Source organism: Leucopleurus acutus (assembly GCF_964270905.1).
Source record: "Leucopleurus acutus genome assembly, chromosome: 13".
Classification (NCBI taxonomy): domain Eukaryota; kingdom Metazoa; phylum Chordata; class Mammalia; order Artiodactyla; family Delphinidae; genus Leucopleurus; species Leucopleurus acutus.
Window position 1 is genome coordinate 21,714,718 of NC_139155.1, and position 26,321 is coordinate 21,741,038.

The 26,321-nt window shown below is 36.2% G+C and overlaps 1 protein-coding gene across 1 annotated transcript in view; it reads right to left on the minus strand.

Annotated features, from left to right (window-relative positions):
• Positions 1-26,321, minus strand: part of DCC (DCC netrin 1 receptor) — a gene marked incomplete at both ends in the record, with an annotated part of 1,161,813 nt that overhangs the window by 607,342 nt on the left and 528,150 nt on the right. The window contains 2 exons of the mRNA XM_082853095.1: positions 17,964-18,100; positions 19,309-19,459. Coding sequence (XP_082709221.1) covers positions 17,964-18,100; positions 19,309-19,459 — 288 coding nt within the window. The remainder of the gene's footprint in view (positions 1-17,963; positions 18,101-19,308; positions 19,460-26,321) is intronic.

Genomic DNA, 26,321 nt, shown 5'->3' on the forward strand with positions numbered 1-26,321 from the left:
TAAGTGTGACAATTATTATAGCAGATAGGATGAAAAATCAAAGACAAATACCCCCAAAACTGTAGACAAATAAAATTAATATGGCACCAAAATACTAATATCAATGAGATTTAAGAAGGAAGAGGCAGTAAAAATAATGGCATTCTAAATTCCCCATCAAGTTATCATATTTTAGATTTATGTAACTATTTTAACCAATTTAGTTAACTGTCTATAAAATCTGTAAGAGTGTTTCTACCTTCCTAGTTACTCTAAAAATTAAAACTAAAATAAAAAAACAACCTATACAGTAGAAGATATAAACAAAGAAAACACCAAAACGGTATTAAAATAAAAGCCAGAGGTATAAAATAAGGCAGAGGAAATAATCACAACAAAAATAATAATCTGAATGCTTACTCTGTGCCAGACAATATACTAAGTGTTTTAAATCCACTATCTAATTTAAATCTTCATACACCTTCATAACATAGCTAGTAAACAGCACCAATATTTAAACTCAGACTCTGTTTTTTCAAATATCTCACGATAATAATTTAAATAGTGTGTGACAATAAATATGAACAAGTGAAACCCTCCTTGGAAAAGGCAAAGTATTTCAAGTTGGGTAGATAGGAACAAAAAAAGGAGACACCTATGTGCTATTAGGACATACTTAAGACAGTCTTTACAAACTAAACAAAACAGTATTAAAACATAAAACAAAAGACATTAGAAATAAAATGTATTTACAGAAATAATGTAAATTATAAAACTACTTAACTTCATGAGTGTAATAAACTTGAATACTAAAACCAAAGTCTACCTCATTTTGAAATATACAGCAAATATCCTGTATTCTTGTAAACTGAATTTCACAGAATATTAGTATTTTCATGTTATTATGTTTAAAACTGCCTATCTTAAATCAACAATCTACATAGTGACAAAATTTTAGAGGCAGTAAATACTTTTAAAACTCAGAAGAAAGTACAAATTGTAACCATATAGAGAAAATCGTATAGTAAAATGTTAATAGTACACTAGTATGCTATTTGTATAGTATTTGTGCTATTTGTATAGTATTTTTACTATTTGTATAGTATTTGTACTACTGTTTACTATTTGCATACTAGTCTGTATTTTCAAATGGACTTATAGTTAATGAACACGTTTCTTTCATAAAATTTTATTTTAAAGGAGAGCAAATATAAACTTACATATGTATATGCATACTTGTGTGAATAGGAGTGTGTACTTGTGCACGTATACATACGTATATATTAAAGGATATTTAAAAACCATTACACTGCATCAGTCATCAATTCCTGGACTCTGTTTTTCATGAGAATGCATGAATTTGAATATATCTCCAAATAATGTCTTTTTTAAATGTTAAGGAAATATCCAGAATGATCTAGAGTGTTCCTTTTATAAACCATTTTAGATCTCATCTTCCAATTATTTATATTCCTTATTATCTTTTTAATTTATGAACTCACTTGTGGGGAAGGACATCAATAAATTTACCACCAGGTATGAAAAGAAGTCTCATACTTTTTTTCTTTTCTTTTTTTTTTGTCCTAAAATTACCTTCAAGCTTCAAGAGCATTCTCCTACGTATAGTATTGTTGAATTTGTTGAACATGACCATGCTCCACTTTCTAATATCCTTCATTGACATGAATTTGATTGTGTCCCTTCTCACCCATCATTTTTCTGAACTGAAAATTTCTCATCTGGTCTTACTGTTTCTTTCCTTTGATCATTTCTGTTAACCTTTCAGGCTTTTCTGTTTTATGGCTTTAATGGAATGTACTGAATAAAACCATGGACTCTACACCACGTACAGAAACATTATTAGCTCTGTTCAAAGATTTAACAAAATTATATAATCCTGTTTTCTTCAATTTTATCATGGTTATCTTTGGCATTTGGTTGACCTTTTGAACTGCCACTCTACACTGGACTATCTTCAAGGAATAGTTGACATAGATTCAGATTTTTTTTATTGTTTTTCCAGACAAAAGTAATAGAAGAGACAGTAATTCATTCTACCAGCATAGTTTGGATTACATTTCCCCAAGATACATTACCTTACACTTGCCATAGCTGAAATTTATCCTCTATTATTTTGCCTATTCACACAGCATTACAAAGTGTTCTTGCAGGAAACATCCATCTCACAAGTTGGAACAGTTTCAGAGTCATCTGTAAACTTACAGATCTGTTTCAGTGCAGTCATCATGGCCCATCTTCCTCCCCAGACCCACACTCTTCCAGTAGATAGGCTTTTTTTTTTTTTTTCTATTTTTAGCTTAGTCCAACCTCATGCTCTGATGCTAATCCTGTGTATCAGAGGGAAATTTCAAGAACTTGAGCAAGTACTACAAGTGAGAAGATTAAGTCCATGTGGATACTGTCTAATCCTACAGTATCCCACCCTGTTCTCTACCTTGACTGTTCTTCCTTACGTCCAAGCCCCTCCCTTGTACTCCAACTTTGATAACAGGTCTGTGTCTTTGCACGTGGCCTGTCAATGCTACTTTTGTTTGTTCTGGTTTTTGAATATGAATGCCTTGCCTCACTCTTGTTAATATCCCGTTTCTTTTGCCATCTGCCAGATTGGTCTTCCTTTTCTTAAAGCAGTGGTTATGAATCACTTTGAAGCCTTACTGAGATAGTTTCTTGGCCCCATCTCTAGAGATTCTGATTCAGCAGGCAAGGGCACGAACAACAACTCTGCATTTCTAACAGGCTCACAAGCGATGCCCATGCTGCTGGCCTGGAGACCTCACTTTGAGAATTACACAGCGTCTAAGATTTCTGTCTGTTTTTTGTTTACCACAAACCCCCGCTTGATGATCCACCTGTCTGACCAGCTCATTTGGGTTGTCTTGATGGACTTTCCTACATCTAAGGGCCCTATTCCTTTCTCTGACCACTGTCTGAGAAAGGCAAACAACACCAACTCTAATTCTGCTTCCTAAAATGATGATGATGATGATGATGATGATGATGGTGACAGTGATGACAATGCTGCTGCTGATGAGCCTCCATTAAAGTGGAGATTAAAGATGGAAATAAGAATATATAGATTTTGAGCCTATTAAATGAGAAAACACAGCACTTTGCACGATGGCTGGCACATAACGTGTGCCCAATAGATGTGAGTTATGAGAACATCAATGCCGATGGTGATGGCAACATATCATTAATTCAACAGACTGACTGATTGATTAGTTTCTGCGGACATAACAGTGAACAAAACAGATAAGGATTCTACTCTGGTGAAGATAGGAACAGTGAATGAGGACATAGATAATAACAGATTGTAATAAGTACCACAGAGGAAAAAATAACAGGATGGTGGAACAGAGTAACTGAGAGAGGCTGATTTACTCAGAATGGACAAGGATAAACTCCAAAAGAGGGTGGCTTTTGTGATATGATCTGGGTGAGGAGTTAGCCCCATTAAGAGCTGAGGGAAGATAATTCCAGACATGGGAAGCTGCCCCAAAATGTTTCGCGAATGGAAATTAGTTTGTTCAAGGAACAGGCAGGAGGCTAGTACTGGAGCCCAATGAATAGAGGTAGGATGTGATGAAGTTAGCAAAGTTGACACAAGCTAAATCCCACAGCAGTTGGTAAGATGCGGTAAGGAGTTTTTAGTTTAGTCTAAAAAAATGCAAGGACCTTGAGAGTTTTAATTTCTAAGAAGGGACATACTGTGTTCTGATTAAACTGTTGAAATCATTCGGAGAGAGAATGGGTTACAGTAAGGCAAGACTGAAAGACAGTTAGGAGGTTATAGGTCTGGTCCAGGTAACAGGTGAGAGTAGTTGGATTTCTTTAAGGTGAGGGAAGGCAGGATGGAGACAAGTGGGTAGATTTGAAATACATCCTGGAGGTTGAACTAGTATAGATTTAATGTAAATAATGTAATGTAAATAAGGTGTAAAGAAAAGAGGGCCCCAAACTCATGACTGGGTTTAATGTATTGCAACACCGAGAATATAGTCATTAAACCAAACTCTATTTACTTATTTTGGAAGTTTTCATATGTATTATATATGTGAATGATAAATATTCCTTATTATCCAAAGCTAATTTAATTGTGAATATTTATTTTCTAGGGGATTTTCTTAATAATTTACAATGCTGACATTTTCATAGTCTTTGGTAAATTGTAAATAATGGTAGTACACTTCTTAAGCTCCCTCAAGAAAGCCTATAATACTTTTAGCTCAAGTTATTTTTTAAATATAATAATAGCTAACACTTATTTAATGCTTCATATGTACTAGACCCTGGTTCGTGTCCAAATCACTAGACTATAGAGCCCACCCAAAGCAGCATAACTCATTCATCTCCTCTCATGAATCCCTACTTCTAAACTTTGGTTCAGCGATCCTGTATTTTAAGATAAATTTTACTGCCCTAAGTTCTACTATTCTTAGAGTCACCTCTAGAATGCTTCTTTAGCACAGTTTCTTTCTCCTGGATTTTCCTTGAAATGTCAGGAAATGGTAAGACCTGACCAACTTATAAGATCTAAATGAGACTCCCTATTCTGAGTTTGAGTAATCGAGCAGAATGCATGTTAATGGGCAGGTACCTGTTGTTAATAACCATAACGATGCCACTTATCAAATATCTGTTCCATTCCAGGCACTGCCCTGGAGATGTGTCATTTCACTTAGTCTAAACTTCATACCAGCTCTGCAGATGAGGCGACACTGGTCCATCACACAGACCATGCACAGATCAAATGACATGCTCTCAGCTGCTCACCCAGTAACACCCTCAGTACAATATAAACTGGAGTAGACTGGAGGAGTAGAGAGAAGAGCAAGACGGTGGAAGGAGAAGGTGTGGCTAAAATGAAAGATTAGATTCACAACCATACAGATGCTCCTGATTTTAGGGGAGATGCTGATAAGCACGAAATGTCCCTTAAAGCATTCAGCCCAAAAGAAGAACACCAAGCGGTTCACAGTGGAAATGAGAACAAATCTGCTCTGCTGTTGACATGGAAGGAAGTCCAGAGGTGGGGAAGAGAAAAACTCACTCACTGATATCTTCTTCTGAGGCCATTTCTTATGATTTTATTATTGCTTTAAAAATCAAAGAAGGAAAATGCCCCTCCTCTCTTTCTCCCTTCCTGCCTGTACCTACACAGTGACCCTGTGGAGTCTTAATTCCCAAGGTATTTTACAGCCTAAATTATCATTCTAAAGGAAAACACAATACTACATACACAATCCTTACTTCTATCTGGCTAAACATCCTTTAAGAATCACACACACCCACACACAATCCCCCAAGTCATTTGAAATTTCTTTTATTTTCAGACACTGGAAATCGGTGATGAAGTGTTATGACCAAGAACTCAGCAGTTGGATTCACTAACTATTTTTTTGAATGTCACTAAGAACACACCAAGGGAAAACTGAATTGTATAATTTAATCACCGGGGTTAATTATTTTCTTTGCTGGCCCCCTAAAGAAGAAATGGATGCAAACTCACAAATATCACACTTATTTTTCTTAGCAGAAGGGAAGCACTGGGCTGTGATTAAAAAGGCGTCATGTTGTTTCCTACAAAATGTGTAATGGGTCTGAACTTCAAGAATAAAAAAATGACCACACCCATTAACCATGGTAAAAATCCCCTTTTAATTGGGTAGGCAGTTTCCACAGAAATGTATACAGTAAGTTGAAATTACATATAAGTTAAATTGGTGTAGCTTTACTGCTGATAATAGGATATTCTTCACCTAAAGCACTTTCATCCTCCAAACATAGGGAAAAAATGACCTTTAACTCTATAGTCTTTGCTAATTGCACATACCATTTCCTCTTAGAGATTCTGAGAAAACCTGCAGTGTGTACTCATTCCATTTAACTTTGCTTGATGTAACATTTCCTAAATTGAGGGAACACAGAGGACTTCTTGTTTTGTGTTTTTCATTTTTGCTAGAATACTTAATAATGAAAAGACGGTTGGGGGGGTGCTGCTGAACAAGAGTGTTTAGCCTTCATCTTTACGAGATGCCTCATTTGATGACGCAGTTGCTTCATCTTTAACTTTGTCCATTTTGTTCCTACTGAACTTGTGACCCAAATGTGTTTCACAAGGAGTAATTACCAAAATATTTCAATTGCGATTTAGAACCCTTTGTCATGTCTTAATTATAGTGCACTTAAAACTTCACGCATCGGAATAGCTTTTCGGAACTACAGGAATATAGATAAAATGAGAAAGAAGACTTGGAATCTGAGGGTTGTGCACAATCTTGTTGTTGTTGTTTTTGTGGGTTTTCTTTCGTCACAAGAAGGACTAAATGAATGAGACACTTTTTTTTCCCCCACATATTCAACATTTAGGATGAAAATACAAATTCAATTCTGAGAGAGAAAACTATGCATTTCTTACAAATTTCTTAATGCTTAGTCCATGCCAACTAGTATGTAAGATACTGGGGACATGAAAATGACTAAGATACAACCCCTCCCCTTGAGGAACCCATCTGAGTTATATGTAATTACAACTCACATTACGAACTTCTACGGAAGCTGCCTGACCAATGCATTAAGTGTTAATAATTAAATTAACAAGAAGTTATAGAAACAGAGGGAAGGATGGAGGCTGTCACATCAGTGCAGGTTGTATCAGATCTAATGATCCAAGAGCAGTGCACATGCATGACAGAGTGTCAGTTAAAGAGAAAAGCAAGGCAAGAAAAGACAGTGTTTATGAACTCAAACATTTCCACCCAGGGAGCCGATGGCCGCATATTGCCCCTAGAAGTTCCTCTGTGGCGTTACATTTAGCCTGCTCCTATCAAGGTGGTAGACTTCACTCCACACACATATGCCCATAAAAAGCCACTACAACTCAATAATAAAAAGACCAATAACCCAATTAAAAATGGGCAAAGGATCTGAATAGACATTTCTTCAGAAAAATACATACAAATGGCCAATAATCCCACGAAAAAATACTCAACATCATTAGTCATCAGGGAAATTGAAATCAAACCTACAATGAGAAACCACCTCATACTCACTAGGCTGGCTAGAATAAAAAAGTCAGCTATTAACAAGTGTTGGTGAGGATGTAGAGAAATAGAAACACTCATACATGGCTGGAGGGAATGTAAAATAGTATAGTAGCTTTGGAAAACAGGCCGGTAGTTACTCAAATGATTAAACATGGAGTTACCATACAACTCAGCAATTCCACTTCTAGGCATATACCCAAGAGAATTAAAAACATAGGTTCCTGTCCATGCCACTCTCTCACTTTGTCCCAGTTTACCCTTCCCCCTCCCCGTGTCCTCAAGTCCATTCTCTACATCTGCATCTTTATTCCTGTCCTGCCCCTAGGTTCTTCAGAACCATTTTTTTTTTTTTAGATTCCGTATATACGTGTTAGCTCACGGTATTTGTTTTTCTCTTTCTGACTTACTTCACTCTGTATGACAGACTCTAGGTCCATCCACCTCACTACAAATAACTCAGTTTCGTTCCTTTTTATGGCTAATATTCCATTGTATATATGTGCCACATCTTCTTTTTCCATTCATCTGTCAATGGACACTTAGGTTGCTTCCATGTCCTGGCTGTTGTAAATAGTGCTGTAATGAACACTGTGGTATATGACTCTTTTTGTAAAATAGATAGCTAGTGGGAAGCAGCTGCATAGCACAGGGAGATCAGCTTGGTGCTTTGTGACCACCTAGAGGGGTGGGATAGGGAGGGTGGAGGGAGACGCAAGAGGGAGGGGATATGGAGATATATGTATACATATAGGTGATTCACTTTGTTATGAGTAGAAACTAACATAACATTGTAAAGCAATTACACTCCAATAAAGATGTTAGAAAAACTAGGTTCGGGCTTCCCTGGTGGCGCAGTGGTTGAGAGTCCACCTGCCGATGCAGGGGACGCGGGTTCGTGCCCCGGTCCGGGAAGATCCCACATGCCGTGGAGCAGCTGGGCCCGTGAGCCATGGGCGCTGAGCCTGCGCGTCCGGAGCCTGTGCTCGGCAACAGGAGAGGCCACAACAGAGAGAGGCCCGCGTACCGCAAAAAAAAAAAGGTTCACACAAAAACTTGTGCACAAATGTTTATATGGAACTATTCATAAGAGGCAAAAGGTGGAGATAATGTCCATCAACTAATGAGTGGATGAATAAAACATGATATATCTATACAAATGGAATATTACTTGACCATAGAAGGAATGGAGTAATGGAGTACCGATATATACCACAAGGATAAACCTTGAAAATATTATGCTAAGTTAAAGAAACAAGTCACAAAACACAACATATTCTATGATTTTGTTCATGTGAAATGTCCAAAATAGGGAAATCTACAGAGGCAGTAGATTGGTGGTTGACTAGGGCTGTGGGTAAGGTAGGGAGAAAGAGAGAACAAGAGGACAAGGGGATGACAGCTAAACAGTATGAGGTAATGAAAGTGTTCTAAAACTGGCTGTGGTCAGATGGGTCACACACATCTGTATTACACTGAAACCACTAAATTGTACACTTTAAATGCAAAATGGTATAGTATGTGAATTTTAATGTATGATATTCAATAAAGCTTTTTTTTAAAGAAGATGTTGCGGGTAGGAGTTTATTAACTTATTTTTGCTGTGTTGCATCTTCGTTTCTGTGCGAGGGCTTTCTCTAGTTGTGGCAAGCAGGGGCCACTCTTCATCGCGGTGCGCGGGCCCCTCACTATGGCGGCCTCTCTTGTTGCGGAGCACAGGCTCCAGACGCGCAGGCTTAGTAGTTGTGGCTCATGGGCCCAGTTGCTCCGCGCCATGTGGGATCCTCCCAGACCAGGGCTCGAACCCGTGTCCCCTGCTTTAGCAGGCAGATTCTCAACCACTGCGCCACCAGGGAAGCCCAATAAAGCTGTTTTTTAAAGCATTAGGTGAGAGCATTACTGTATCTTAAATACACATTTGTTGAACAAATGAATAAATGAATCAACCAATGTATAGATAGAAACTCCAAATGCTTTAATAGAGTCCACCATTTTAAGACTTGCGTTCTCAAGTTGGTGTTTTTTGCCCTTAGGTACACTGCCACCAAGTGGTAGTGGGACCGTTGGTCTTAATAGTGTGAATTTCAGGTGCATGAATATTAGGTATACTCTGGAGGTTTCCTGCTCAGATATACCAGATTATACTAAAGACGAATCCACACCTAACTATGCAAAATTACTGAAATGAGTATACCTAGATATATCAAATAATAAGTCAGAAAAAAATTACAAAGTATATAAGGAAATATCTTTCCTCCCTAGTGTTTAAAAATTGGCAAGTGCAATTGATGCTAACTCTTGCTAACTTTAATTAAAACACTCCTGTTTAATTTAGTTCGAGTCCTATCACAGAGTTAAACTCCTTCTGGGATAACGTGTACTTCTGGTACTTCAGGAAAATTTTGGCATGAAATGCCCTTTTGGGCAGCTTTCTACCACTGTCAGCAGTTCTTCTAAACCACAGGTGGTCACTTCACCTTGCTGAGATTGTTAGGGCTAATTAAAATCATAGTCTTAGATTGCCTTTTTTAATGCTCTGAATTAGTACATAGCCTTTGCCTTTCTCTCTGGGGCCTCTACTTCCTTCCTTATCTGTCCGAGAAAGAAAAAAATTAGATCATAATCATCTCAAGGATAAATGCAAAACACTGTTCAAATTGTTTTCTCCAAAGGAAGAGGGAAGGAGAGTAGAGATCCACACAGTAGGCCTGCACATAAATATCTGTATAATAAATAAATAAATCCTACCACTAATCCAACTAGTATTTCCATAGCCGGGTATAATTGCAGTCGTAATCAAATAATTTTATTACTAACAGCCTGAGTTTACCACTTTTCTTCTTCTAATACCTATATGCATTCCACAGAATCTTCTAAACATCATTTTGGATAGAACTTTTGCATACTCTCATGACAGTGGTGATCTCAGGTGAGGAAAGTAATGATGATAACTAATCAACACAGTGATGGGAAGAAACAGCTAATATATGAATTTTAAAATTTTAATTCTGCCTTACTTTATGCACTTGCATCCTACATTTGGGATCATACCCCTACATGGAAAAACTCTAACTTCAATATGATCCATTTGGCAATTACCTGTGAAGGATAATCAATATAAACGTACCTAAGGCACAGCTTTTATGACTATGATCATTAAATGCATATGGGTGAGGGGGGGCGGTTGTCACTGCTAATAAAGGCCAATTACAGGTAGACATGAAATTTAAGGACTGCTACTTAGGCAGAAGCAGTAAATTCAGAAGAACTCCATTCAAACAGTTATACATTGTAATAAAAGAGTAAATATTATATTAATTAATATATTTTAGGATAACTATTTTCCATTCATGGCTAAGAACATAAGCCTAAAACCCAACATGGGTGATCCACCAGCAAGATTATAAAGGAGGTGATTGAACACCTTAATGGCAGGTGAATGTGCCACTTACTCTCCAAACAACTGGATGGGTTAATTTTCTGCTTGGCCAACTATCCATGCTGGGAAAGTAGCAGCAAATGATACATATGTTTCACAAAAAATTATAAAACTAAAGCATATGTAAAAAATAAAGCCATATCAATTTTTAATTATCACGTTTCCTTCCTTCCTTTCCTTTCCTTACTAGACATATCTGAGAGTTGATGGTGTGTGTCAACATTTACATGCTTGTTGTAGTAAAGTGAATTTATAGAGCATACCTAAGAGTGGATTTAGAAAACAAACACAGTTTTTCACAGTTAATAATAATATATATATATATAATTAAAATTTGGTCAGATAAGTTAATATGATAGGATCTAAAGTGGTACCTTATACTTCAAAATTACTAAATAAAAAGATGATGATATTGAAGAAAAAATAAGACAAGCAAACACTAAATTTATAAGGATAGTAGAACTACATATGATCAATTGTATAAATGAAGAAATGGGTTTTGATTAATTGCTATTGTAAGAGGGAGTTTTGTGATTTTTTTAACACTCCTGGAAACTGAAGATTGTCCATATTAACAATATGTAAGAGACGTTAGTAATACACTTCTCCATTGTAGCTCCTGTCTCTGTAAAACTGATCAAGATTAACAGGTTAATGCATAGAACAACCACCCTTTTTGTAGTTGTATTAGTCTGTGGTATACATTACAAAATACCACAGACTGTGTGGCTTAGACAACAGAAAGTTATTTTTTCTTAGTTCTGGAGGCTGGAAGTCTAAGATCAAGGTGCCAGCAGGGTTGGCTGCTGGTGAGACCTGTTTCTGTAGCTTACAGATGATGGCTTTTCTCTGTGTCCTCTCACGGTCTCTTCTGTGTGTGTGCGCCGAGAGAGTGATCTGACATTGCTTCCTCTTCTTTTTATTTTTAAAAATTTTTTCCAGCATGTGATCAGCCCACCTGGCAGGAAACCCTTATGCTCATCCACAGGGGGGTGTGTCGGGGTCATGGCGGGGGGCAGATTCAGGCCTTAGGCAGTGAATGCATGACAGCCTGACTCTCTCCACTGTCTCATACTTGGTCACTGTCACAGTCACTGAAGGCTGTCCTATTTGGAAAGGGACCAGTATGGATCCCGTAAAACCTGCAACCCTTGCAACTTTTCCACTGCCCACATTACCAATGACCAGTGCACAGGCAGCCTGTAATCACTTCAAACCCAGGGCTGCTGTGACTGGAGACCAGGGTCAGAAGACTACAGCTGTGGCCGGACACACTCTCATTCTTTTATAAAGCCTCACAGAAATCAGCAATGAACCAGGCAGAGAGGGCACTCAATAAACACCAGGTGCCCGGAAGCACCTAAAAAGTGGCAGGAGGGAGGCAGTGTGGGAAAGCTCCAGAGTTTGGAAGGGACAGGGTGGTCTACTGCCATACCACCCTGAACACACCCCATCTCCTCTTCCTCTTCTTATAAAGACATCATTTCTATTGGGTAAGGGCCCCACCCTTATGACCTCATTTACCTTAATTACCTACTGAAAGGTCCTCTCTCCAAATACAGTCACAGTGGGGATTAAAACTTCAACATAGAAATTTGCGGGAAACAATTCAGCGTATAACAGTGGGGTAGGAAAAAAAACAAGAGTCTCGATGGAGAGCTTATGAAATACTTTGAAAGAAAGTCAGATAATTTATGTACAGTGCACATTCAATTGTATTTCATATATTTAAAACTCAGATGAGCCTGAGAACAAACCAAGAGTTTGAGTGGCCAAGACAGAAAAGACACAGCATCGGTTTTTAAGCTTCTCACAATCTAGCTGGGAAGAAAGAATGACTAGCAGGCCATAGAGGCACAGAGGAAAGTAAAAAATATAAAATGCTTCATGAATTTGGATATCATCCTTGTGCCACAAACCTAATTTTTTGTCTAGGTTTCTAGATATTTCTAAATCTAAATTTAGATTTAAATTGAGAGATTTCTAAATTTCTAAAAAAAACTATCTCTGTGTATTGTTAGGACATCATTATATGATTCCTCCACAGTTTGTGAGAATTATGCAGGGACCAGTTGTTGCTATGGACATTTTATAGATGAGGAAAACTGGTTATGAAGAGAATACATGGGATGTTTCAATACTTATGGCATTTTGTTTTAGTTTGTTTTTGCTTAATCTTTGCAACTACGCTCTAGGCTTCTCATGAGGGCTGGAAGAGCATCTTACATTTCTTTATTTCCCGGAGCACCCAAACCTGTGCCTTGCTATATTCTGGAACCCTTCTCTCCCAATTCTCATACCCAAGTAGTCATCAAATCCTATGATGAAGTAATTATCATTCTTTACAAAAGAAGGGACTGAGGATAAGAGAGTTAGATAACTAAACAAGATGAAAAGTTGGTAAGCCACAACTCAAAAATCTTTCCATATCTTTCCATTACCCTTAAGATAAAAATCTAACCACATTAGCAACATAGTCAGGATCTATACCACTTTTCCACTCCACCATCAGATTCCCTCTGTACCCATAATCACTCCCCCTTCTCCATCCCTTGCTTATCTCTAAACCTTTGCCAACTTCCTTTCCCTTGCCCAGAAGGCTCTCCTTCCACCTCTCCTCCCAATGTCCTAGCCCCAACTCCCATTCTTTCATCTTTGTTGAAATCTTTATTCAGGGTCCCACACCTCCCTCTCTCCCAGCTGTTCTTTGACTTTTTTAGTAATTGCCTACTTCTTGTCTGTTTTACCTAACTAGTCCTTGAGGCCTGGATCTGTGTCATATGTCTCTCTATGCACAAAGAGTACTTGAAAGAGTATACAGGAGGCACCCAACAGTTGGGTGCTACTTTACTACTAATACTGTGGCTCAGTTGTCTACCTGGGACTAGAAACTGTAATTGGTTGGCTCATTTTATATATATACCCAGCCAGCTCTTTTATTGTCCAATAGCATTTTCAGAAGAAAGTGAGCTACTACGGTGGAATTTTCTAACCCATGACATTACAGAATTATATTTTTTACACAGGGGTCTTTAACTTCCCCCATGTATCTTAATCTGCTCTCAACTCACGTTTAAGATGGTTTTTCTAAAACTTTCTGAATAGCTTTGTCTATGATCTAATTATTTGCAAAATCAATACATTATTTAATGGTTGAGATAACCATAAGCATTTGAGAGAATATGGGACTAGATTTTGAAGAGAAATTTTCTTAGAAATAGAGAATATGTGTATATATATGTGTATATTATGTGTATGCATGTACATATACATATGTATATATACATGTATATATATTATATATTTTGAATTATAATTTAATATTCTGAATCCACCACCATTAGGCTTAAAGAACTTATCTGTGTAAGGCGAATATGCTCAGGTCAGTAGAGAAAGCTCTTCTGAACACATTCCTAAAGGGTGACACGTGGATCCCAGCCACCTTAAGGAGGAGTTTCAGGAAGGGGTAATACCTGTCTCAAAGGACTTCTTTTCAAAGGTGTTTACTTGAGAGAAGCATAAACTCAAACACCAGATAAAGTAACACGTGCCACTTGTCGGGTGGAAGATACGAACTCTTAGGTTTCGCTTCAAGTTTTCAATTATGTGTCAAAGACTGACCCAGTAGAATTATTTGTGTCCTACAAAGCCAGTTTGTGACACTTCTAGCCAACCTAAGGCAAATAACTGAGAAAACCTACACACAAAGGTCAACGTTTAACAGCATATTGCTTGTATTGCTACAGACTGCTTTAAAAGGAATTCTAGAATCTTTTCTGGAAAATTCAAAAATACTTTCATTTTCTCATTGATGTTAGACCTAATGGCTTTTACTGAAGAGTGAACTTTCCACCCATCTCCTTCTGAGTGCGTATGGACAAGGGTGCACAGGCTTTGTCCAAGGTCAAGCACTTTACTGGTTAAAGATCAAATAGCTTTTTAACATATGCATTTCTGCATTGCTTTGGACAATGAATCGAGACCTAAGGCAGTGGTAAATCTCCTCAATGCTTATTAAGTGTTGTCTTGATGTGTGCAGGGAGGTGTGCGTGAGGGTAACGGGTAGATGGAGAAAAGGATGTATTTATGTTCAGAAACGGTGATTATAGCTCTTGAGCCAGAAATCTGGACATTTTGAAAATAAGAATTGACAGAATACCATTCTTTAGATCCTTGTTAAAAACTAGAGTTTAAAAAAATAATCATGGCTTTAGTGATTTAAACAAAATATAAGCTCGCAACGGTAGTCAAAGAGCCTCCCTCTGGATCCTCATCTCCACATTTCTCCTGTCACCATTGGTTTAGGCTCTATCTTTTACGAAAGCAGAGACTATCAACTCTTCACAGCTTCACAGATCCCATGTTTACATGCAGCATGGAAAAAAACCTTACTCTAAAGTCATGAAGGTACCTGACTATGAATTTGTAACTATATTGCAAGGGCATAAAGCCAGACTTCAAACCTTTGTGTAGCCTTTCTGGAACCCAGTGCAATGCATGTACTCAAAAGAGGTCTACCAATACTATATTGATGGTTATTCTTATAGGTCACAAACATTATATAAATGGTTATTATTAACCATACATTAATTTATTTCAGACAAGGTTGTCCTTAATCTCATCTAATATAGATTTCTTCAATAGGTTTACATATTATGGAACTTTCAATTTTCATTTTAGAATGTATATGCTTTAAATGATATTTAACGGACATTAACTCTGAAACTCTTGAGGAAGACCACAGAATTTCTCTTTATCTTGTTGTATATAAAATTATATCCTACTTGAATACTCTGTTAGTTCGTGCCGGTTCACACTCAAAGGCAATCTAAGTGCAAGAAAGAACCATGAGTTAAAAGGCAAAACAAGAGTTTGATAAAATCCATGATTAAAGCACAAGCCTGGATTTCTTGTGGAATTTTTTCTTATGAAGAATTTAAATTACACTTAAATTCTTAAAAATGACGAAAACCAAATTTAAGTAACACTGATAATGAAGGTACTTTTTCCTTAAAAAAAAGTAATAAATTCTATTTTCCATATGAACTCAGTCCTGCAGGATGAACTTAAGCTTATATCAGGATAGTCAAAGACTATATCAAAGATTTTGCTATATCGACACTTATTTTAAAACCTGGGCAGAATAGTTAAAACAGTGTTACAATCACATCCTAAATTAAACCGTGCCTTCTACAATAGTTATAAGTCATATTAAGTCTGTGGGAAATCCTTAAAATGTATACGCAGTTACCAAGAGGATTCAAGAAAGAAAGGAAGGAAGGAAGGGGGAAACCAAGATACAATCACAGCTCTATCTATATTTAAAATTTAATAATGCCTCTGATTTACATATTCAACATCTGTAACTAGATTTTTAGAAATAGAATGGTGCATTTAGAATAAAAATGGAAGTCTAAAGGCAACAAATCCAGCAGCCATAAAGAGAAAGATGTGGTACCCTATATGAAACTTAAAACCAAGCCAAACCAAACCCAAAACAACAAAGTACACACACACAGAGCATATAGAGCATTATTACTGTTCTCCTATATAAAGAGTTCTTGCAAATAAACCAGATAAAGATGACTATTTCAATAAATTTATGAAGATCAAAAAAGATTGACAGTAAGTCACAAAATATAAAATGCAAATATCCAGTAAAACTATAAAAATAATCTGAATTTTATAGGGATGTAAATTAGAACAAAGAGACTCAATTTTATAAAATTGTTAGATAGGCAATTAATAGAAAAATGCACCCTTGTGAGGGGCAAACTCTTGCACTGCTGGTTAGAGTATAAACTTTTCTTTGATAATTTTCCTCAGGATATAAGCAAATAAATGACAAAAATATATAAGGATAAATTAGTGTTCGCTTTTTTAAAAAATAAAATTTTGAAACAAGATAATGCTCAACAATCAAGGCCTGCAGAACATACATACGTGGACTGGAGAACATACATACGTGCACAGTAACACACAGAGGAAGATGCCACGAATGTCAAAATATGTGCATATATGTATGTCTATACACATATTTCTTGGCTAGTTTATCCTCAGAAATCAGTATTTATATACATTTGACTTAGATATCAATGAAGCATTACATGTCTCAATATGTGCATTAATTTGGTATAAAATTAGACCTCAGGCGTTTGCAGTTAGAGGTTTAGCTCTGATCACCACAAATTCTAGCTCATTCCATAACCACATCTGCCTTACAATCAATCAGTAATACACACTACAAGGTTATTGCTATGGTAGCTGTTCTGTTACTGTACTTTGATGTTACAAATGTGGAAGCTCTTTGTTTCACAAAAAAACTTCCATATAAAATGAGTAAATTAAATTGTTGCCATTTTAAAGTTAGCTGATATTTTAGTTAGAATAATGCTACCTCTAAAACCAAATAATTAGAGTCCTTTGCCTATTCTTAGTTTAATATTTACAGTTTGATCAAAGAACAAACAACTCCATTGCCTCACTCATCGTATATGTTACTACCCTGTGTGCAGATGAAAGCATTTTCTGAATACACTTTAAAGCAAAATGCAAACTTTAAAGCAAAATGGATAGCATAATAATATTATGATATAGGTTAGCAGGTATCATCAGTATACCACACCTTTTCATTCTTACTGAATAACTTCTTAAGAAGCCTATGATTTTACCTGGATTCTTTAAATGGTAAAAAGATTTATTCCAGAGGAAAATATTCAAAGACTGATAAACAAGTTTTTGGTGTTGTTACAGGAAAAATTGATTTTTCAAATGTTAAGGCACTTTCTCTAAACCACATGATTCAAATGAAACTGGCTAAAAGAAACCTGGTGGATAATAAAACAGTTTGTTTGACTGAGGAGCTACCGCATATAAGAATTATTTATTTGCAGTGATAACACAGTGACCCTACCTAACTCAATTTAATGAACTTACATTTATTTAAATTAGATTCTTGCTACGCAGGTTTTCTTTAGATGTATTTGATTTTAATGGTTCACTTTCAACATAACATCTATAGCATTTCCATATTAACCGAACAATTTTACCAACACATCTGAGTTTAACGTCAGAAACCCTGTCATCTCAAATGACATTTAACTTTTCTACTCAAGTACCTATTTTTTTATACAATTTCTCTCATTCACTTCTTCATTTATTTCCTCCAGATATTTTGGAACCTCTCATTTGCTATTTACCCCTTTTTTTAGATAATAATTTTTGTTAAGTTTCAGTTATGTAATGGGAATAATTAGACTAAGAGTGATCTATCTGGATTCTAATCAATGAGCGAGTATTCAAATACTACACTTAACCTCTGTGCAATTAATCAACGTAGAGCAAGCATATGTGTGGAGTATTGGGGCTTTGCAATTTCACACTAATAAACATAGGACGCAATTTGGTGATAAGCATTTATAGCATCACGGTGACATATTTTGAAGGGTACAATGTAAACTCATCTCAAGCCGTTAACTTACCCAAGACTGTGAGCTCTGCAGAGGCACTAATATTCTCATTCTTATAGGTGACAACACAGGTGTAAGTTCCACTGTCATCATCTGTCACATTGGAGATAAGCAAGTTGCTTCCACCCAATAAAGAATACTTTCTGGACCTGTAAGACAGAAGACATACGACATTAGAGAGTAGATTTACATATATCTACATCAGGCAAGGTATTCAAAGGTTTAATTGAACTCCACAAAAGCTCAATTTATAAAACTGGAGGAAAAAACTCTATTTCATGGGAGCTTAATAACACTACATTTATGTTCAAAAATCCCTTCAAGGTAAACCACTCCCTTTGGAATACTGTGTGCTGTGATCAAAGAAATGAAGTAGATTCAACTTGGAACTGATGTTAGTACTGAAAAGAAACTTAAAGATAATTTGGCCCACTTTGGATTTGAGAACCGCCGGCCCAGAGAAGTAATTACCCACAGTGGAAGTCCATGTCCTATGTCCTGACATCCAATTTAGTAATCTTTGTACAAAGTCACATGTCATAGTGCACTGTGCATGCCTGACCATATTCAGAGAACACATCTTCACATGCGGAAGCTCCAACCGGATTTATTGCATATTTCAGTACTCTCAGAAGTATTGTGATACCATACTATGTATTATTGTTATATAAATAAACACTTAGGGTAGATGAAACTTAAAGATAAGCTTACTGCCTATGAACCTATCTTACCAGAGAATATAAATGTTCTATTTAGAACACCAGATCTCAAAATCAATGAAATTAATTTCTTAAGTGAAATCTAACCCATTCTCAACAAAATGTTTCAGACTCAGTATTCCATTCTATTAAGAGTTTACTTTCTAAGTATGCCTTAATATTAATGTTCAGTAATTTAAAGCCAGCCAAAATTCTGTCTTATCTTGAATATCTGTTATAGCTGGGATGGTGAGAGATATAATCAGAGCTAAAAAAAACAACTGCACAGACCCTATCATGTCTTGCTATACATTCGAATGCAGAAAGTTGGTTTCTTAAGAAGTATTTCGCTCTCTACACCACTTCTTCAGGATGAGATCCTCCAAAGTATCTTTGCTGAAGCCTCTGTGGTTAGGATCATCTCAAGAGCAACAATGACTTTCTAAATTTCCTTTTAGAATTGATCTCATGGATTTTGACTCTGTTCCCCATTCCTTTATCCCAGTGGGTATGTGTCTTTTATATACTGTCTAATGCCAAGGAATGTGGAAAGAATATTCAATTATTATCAAAAACCCTAGTATTACTAGGTATTTACATCAAATTAGAGTAAGATAAATAGTAACATATACTTCACAAAAGTCCTAAATTTATAATACCTGAGTTGGATGACTTCCTCTCCTCGTAGCCAGGTAAAACTTGGGGGAGGATAGCCAGAAACACAACACTCCAGGATGGCATCTTTTCCTTCAATGGCTACTACATTTGATGGTCTTTGCAGAAAATACAGTTGCCTATGCAGTCCTGGGTCTGTGGAAAAAAGCACAGGGTCACATCTTTTATGAAAAATGATGTATCTGGAACTTTTTTTTTTTTTTTTCTAACAAGACACTGTGATGAAGAGGAAGGAAAGAAACATGGAAAGATGCCAATGAAACTTATAAAATAGACTCCTAGAAGTTTTTCCATGCCTATTTTCTAGGATTAGGATATTAGAATAGTCTTATCTGTTGTTGACATCATGGTATAAGGCAAAGGGAGAAAGCGTGAGACTACAAGTCACTCGTGTGGGCTACAGGCCTTGTTGACTTATTGTCATCAAAGAACAAGACAGTATCAGTACCTTTTTGATATTTTCAGTGTGCCTGCCACTAATATCTATTCCACCTCCTTCTGCTTTGTTTATTGCTTCTGTGGCTTGGGAAGTAAGATTAGAAAAACATGTTAGAATTGTGTTAAAAATCTGTTGTTGGGCTTCCCTGGTGGCTCAGTGGTTGAGAGTCCGCCTGCCGATGCAGGGGACACGGGTTCGTGCCCAGATCCGGGAAGATCCCACGTGCCGCGGAGCGGCTGGGCGCGTGAGCCATGGCCGCTGAGCCTGCGCATCCGGAGCCTGTGCTCCGCAACGGGAGAGGCCACAACAGTGAGAGGCCCGCGTACCGCAAAAAAAAATAAAATCTGTTGTTTTCAAAATGAAAGTTTCTTTTTTGTTTATAACAAAACGTTTGTTTTTTTATAACAATAAGTTATAAACAATAAGTTATGAAGGTTTAATTTAGGCTGTTTTCAACTTAATGAGTTAAATGGAATTAGCATATAATCTTTCATTTTGCAAACGCAAAGCAATCTTGAAGCAAAGAAAATGAGGCAAAGAAATCTTCAAAACCAGGATTGGGGTGGCTGAAGAAATGCCAAAGGAGGTTAGATCTAACTAGGTCCTACTGGGGGCCGTGGGTGATCAGAGAGGAAGAGAGGTGGAAGGAGACCTGGGACACGTTTTAACATTGCTGTTAATCTTCCTTGGTTGGACCCAAGTCCACACAGGTTGATCACAGATGAATAAAAGAATTCTAGTTCTCCAGTTAACAGTTGGGAGAGTAATTGTCATCTAAAATACTCTTTGTGAGAAGAAAGAGAAATTCACACTTTCTCAGTCTTGTCACATCTGCTTCTGGTTGACAACAGCAACAAAAATAAATATTCTTCACAATGAAAACACTGAAAGAATTTTCAAAATGTGTTAATCTTTATTAAACCAATATTGTAGATAAAATGTCTCAAAAATTTTTTAAATTGCTGCCAGTTTGTTTAATAACCTTTCCTGAAAGTGACTCTTCAAATCAAATGAAAATATTTTGAAGGAAAATGTTTTGAAGGAAAATGAAATCCCTGATGTGGAGAAAAGGGAACCCTCCTGCATTGTTGGTGGGAATGTAAATTGGTGCAGCCACTATGGAGAACAATAAGGTGGTTCCTTAAAAAACTAAAAATAGAGTTGTCATATGATCCAGCAATCTCACTCCTGGGCATACATCCAGACAGAAGTATAATTCAAAAAGATACATTCACCCCTGTGTTTACAGAAGCACTATTCACAATAGCCAAGGCATGGAAAACAACCTAAATTTCCATTGACAGATGAATGGATAAAGAAGATGTGGTACATATATATATAATAGAATACTACTCAGCCATGAAGTAGAATGAAAAAATGCCATTGCAGCAACATGGATGGACCTAGAGATTATCATACTAAGTGAAGTAAGTCAGACAGAGAAAGACAAATATTATATGATATCACTTATATGTAGAATCTAAAATATGACACAAATGAACTTATCTAGAAAACAGAAACAGACTCACAGACATAGAGAACAGATTTCTGGTTGCCAAGTGGGAGGGATGGATTGGGAGTTTGGAATTAGCAGATGCAAACTATTATATATAAATGGATAAACAACAAGTCCTGCTGTATAGTACAGGGGACTATATTCAATATCCTGTGATAAACCATAATGGAAAAAATGAAAAATAATGTATATATATGTATAACTGAATCACTTTGCTCTATAGCAGAAATTAACACAGTGTAAATCAACTATACTTCAATAAAATAAATTAAAAAAAATAAAATAAAATCCCAGAAATGGACAGGTTCACAAAATGTGCATTAATAAATAGCTATCTTGGGCTTCCCTGGTGGCGCAGTGGTTGAGAGTCCGCCTGCCGATGCAGGGGACACGGGCTCGTGCCCAGGTCCGGGAAGATCCCACATGCTGCGGAGCGGCTAGGCCCACGAGCCATGGCCACTGGGCCTGCGCGTCCGGAGCCTGTGCTCCGCAACGGGAGAGGCCACAACAGTGAGAGGCCCGCGGAACGCAAATAAATAAATAAATAAATAAATAAATAAATAGCTATCTTTATAATGGAGGCCTATTCATCAAATGTTTCAGCTACATATACTGTATAACACTACATTATTATAGAAAACATCAAATAAAACCTATATAATTTTATCTTCTAGCTATAAGAAAATTTGCCTGGGACCTATGTGTAATACTACTTATTCATCCATGGAAGAGCCAAAATTTCAACTCAATTATATTTTCTTTTGTCAGAAAATCATGTAACACAAAATGGTTATTTTTTTAAAAATATTTTTATATTTTATTTTAATGTACAAAAGATGAATGAATAGTACAGAGTTCCCACATACTAGTTGCCCCATCCCCGGCATTGAGTTTCTCCTACTATTAACACCTTACATTAGTGTGGTACATTTGTTACAATGAATAAAGTGATATTGATACATTATTATTAACTCAAGCCCATAGTGTACCTTAAGGTTCACTCTTTGTGTTGTCTAGTTCTGTGGATTTTTTCAATGCATAACATCATATATCTAACATTACTGTAGCATACAGAATAGTTCCACCACCCTAAGAAAATCCCCTGAGCTTCCCTTATTCATCTCTTCCCCACCACCTACGTCTCAAACTATGAGCAATCACCGGTGGTTTTACTATTCCTATAGTAGAGCCTTTCCCAGAATATCATATCGTTGGAATTATATAGTATATAGACTTTTCAGATTGATTTCTTTCACCTAGCAATTATGCATTTGGGGTTCCTCCGTGTCTTTTTGTAGTCTGATAGCTTATTTATTTTTATTGCTGGGTATTTTTCTATTGTACCAAAGTTTCTTTATTCATTCACCTATTGAAAGACACCCTGATTGCTTCCAGGTTTGGTAACTATGAACAATCTGCTATAAATGTCCATGTGCAGATTTTTTTCTAGACAGAACTTTACAACTTAATTCAGTAGATACCTTGGAGCATGATTACGAGATTATATGGTAAAACTATGTTTATCTTTCTAAGAAACTCTCCAACTCTCTTCCAAAGTGGTTCTGCAATTTTACATTCCTATCAGCAATGCATGAGCGTTCCTGTTGTTCATCCTCATAAGCATTTACTATAGTCATTTTTTTTTTTTTGGTTTTAGCCATATTAATAGATATTCAGTTGAATCTTATAGTTGTTTTAACTTGCAATTTTCCAATGACCTAAGACACTGCGCGCATTTCATATGCTTAGTTTCTATCTACATCTCTTGCTTAGGTGTCTGTTAAGATCTTCTGCCAATTTTTTTAAATTGGTTTGTTTTCTTACTGTTGAAATTCAAGCATGTGTCGTATATTTTGGATACAAGTCCTTTATCCAAATGTGTACTTTGCAAATACTTTCTCAGTCTGTGGCTTGTTATTCTCTTAGCATAGTCTTTTACAGAGCAGAAAGTACTAATTTTCACAAAGTCCAACTTATTCTCATAACATTATCTTTTATGGAGCAAGAAGTCCTAATTTTCCCAAAGTCCAACTTTCACGCATTATTTTATAGGCAATGTATCTAAAACTTCATTGTCAAACCTAAGATCACCTAGATTTTTTCCTGTATTTTAGAAGTTTTTTCTTAATAGTTTTGTGCTTTATGTTTAAGTCTATCATCCAATTGGAGGTTTCGTGGGGTTTTTTTAATGAAAGGTATAAGGCCTGTGTCTAGATTGGTTAACTATATTTCTGTGGGTCTATTTCTGAGAGCTCTGATTGTTCCATTGATCTATTTCCCTATTATTTTGACAATATAACGATATCTTGACTATTGCAGCTTTATCATGAGTTACCGTCAGACAGTGTGAATCCTCTGACTTCCTTCTTTAGTATTGTATTCACTATTCTGATTCTCTTGTCTTTCCACGTAAATTTTAGAATCAGCTTATTGATATACACAAAATGATGGGATTTTGTCTGTATCTTAAAATATTAATAGTTCAGGCATCACTGGGCTCAGTGCCAGGAAAGAAGCATCTGCTATTTTTAGACAGAGCATATCTATTCTAGATTACTTCAATCTCAACCTGGTCCATTTCAGTTACGTTTATTATCTTTGCTCCTCCATAGACGTTGGAACCTGATCATGTGTGTCACCCTGATCATACATATGGAAATGTCAGTTTTTGGCAGAGAAATCTGGTTCCATTTCTCCGAAGATATTTCTCTGTAATTATCCAATCTAATAAATTCTAATATTATGGAAGTTTCCCCCAAAAGCTAATGGAAATGGTCTTTAATAGTAAATAGTTCATATGTTTCACAACATTGTGGCAGATTCAATATGATCGCAAATTGTTTGAGCTCCTTCAGTCCAGAGTTGAGGGGCCACTTTCCTATGATTTAAATCTGGCCTGGCCTCATGTCTTGCTTTGACTAATAGAATGTGTTGGGAATTATACTGATGAGTTCTGGGCACAAGGCTTCAAGAAGACATACAAGTTTCTGCCATGGGTCTTTATGAAACGACCGTGTTGGTCTAGCCAACTGGAGGACGAGAAGGCACATGGAGGATGACTGAGTTTCGCAGACAAAACCAGCACCAACTGACAGACATGAGAGTGAGGCCGTCTTAACACTCCCACCTCGGTCAAATATGGCTGAGTGACTCAAAGTGAAACCAGCAGAGGAACAGCTCAGATAAACTGCACAACTATAAGAGATAAAAATTTAAGTCACTACATTTTGGAGTGGTTTGTTGTACAGCAATAGATAACTGAAATATACACATGAATGAAAACAAAACAAATCCATCCCAGCTATTTAAAATATTTAAAATACCAAGTAACCTTTTTGGTTGCTGTTATTTTTAGTTTGACATTTGGTTTCTGTTTTTTTTTTTTTTTTTTTTTTTTCACTATTAGGGTGATTCTGGCTATTTAAAGAAACATGATTAATCTTGATGTACCCCTTATTTTTCTCCATTAAAATGTGTTTTGTTTTTTTTTTTAGAAGAACATCAAGAAAATGTATTTAAGTTTTAAAATGGGGAGGACAGAGATACTATTGCCAAGGTTACATTCGTATGATAAAATTGTGGGTAGTTTTTATTTCCATCTTTGGATTTTTCTGTGTTTTCTAAAATTTTTAATAAGAACATATATTTTTTTAGAGTAAAGAGTTATTTTAAACTCTGGTGTTGCAAAGTGGATGGAAATTATACAAGAAACAAAGAAATTATAAAAGCTAATGACTAAAACACAAGGCAAATATTGAAGAGCAAATGAAAATTCTCCCTCCAGGCTCCATAATAATATAGATGAAAAAGCCCTGGGGGGAGTGAACTTAAGATTCTAGGTCATGACCTTTGTTGACTAAATTGATTTTAATTGAACGATGATGGAATTAGTAATTATTCATAAAAATAATTTTTGTTCTTGCTACATGGCCACTGATTATTCAGAACCAAATGAAGTTACTCGGCTAATACGAATATGAAAAAAAATCCAGTAAAATAATAAACATGATTTCATCAAGGAAATGGCATATAATACCAGTCTGAAATGTTCTATTTCATAAATTTGTGATAGGTACACAAATGGTCATTTTATTTTTATTCTTCAAACTGACATGTTTCATATACTTTTATGCATGTGTAATATGTTTTACAATCAAAAGATGGGACGGATATGCAAGGGTAGATTCTAGGAAACATATTTGGCAATAGCTTTAAAATCAAACCAGAAAAAAATGACTTTCCTTCTAATGTAAATTTTTATATTAAAAATATCAAAAGCAGACCTCTTTCATATGATGCTCACGGAAGTGAATGCACACACACTGTCACAACTATGTTTTCTAAATGGATTAGAAGCAGACATGATTTGCTTGGACTAAAACCCAGTTTAGCTTTTTCCTGTTGGGAGGTAAATGTTAGATTAGCCTGATTCTCTGATCTGATCTCATTGTCATGCTAGTAGAGGTAGAGCTAATCCTCCGCACAGACGAAGAGGGTGGTACATACATAAAGAGAAAGCAGTCATTCCAGTGATGCAGATCTTTGACATACACAGATCGCATTAAATTCTAGCAACACCTTATGGCAACATGCTGCTTTTACTTATGCTTTTCTTTCTTTTTTCCTTCCTCCTTTCCTCCCTTCCTCTTTCCTTCCTAACTTTTTAAATAGTAAATTGGGCCTACTTTGGCTTAATCTATTATCTAAGTTAGAAAGGACTGATCTACAATCATCAGGAAAATGAATAATAATGTAAACAGTGGATCTCAACCTGTTTGGTCTCAGGAACCATTTGTATTCTTACAAATTATTGAGGTACCCAAAGAGCTTTTGTTTATGTCAGTTATAGCTATAGATAGTTACCATATTAAAAATCAAAACAGAGATTAAAATATTTTTATTAAGTACTCACACCTCACCAAAAATAGTATTTAAAAAAATAACTACACTTTCCAAAATAAAATTATTAGTATACCTTTTATTTCTGTACATTTTTAATGTGTCTTAAAGGAAAATAACTAGATTGTGTCACCGTCTGCATT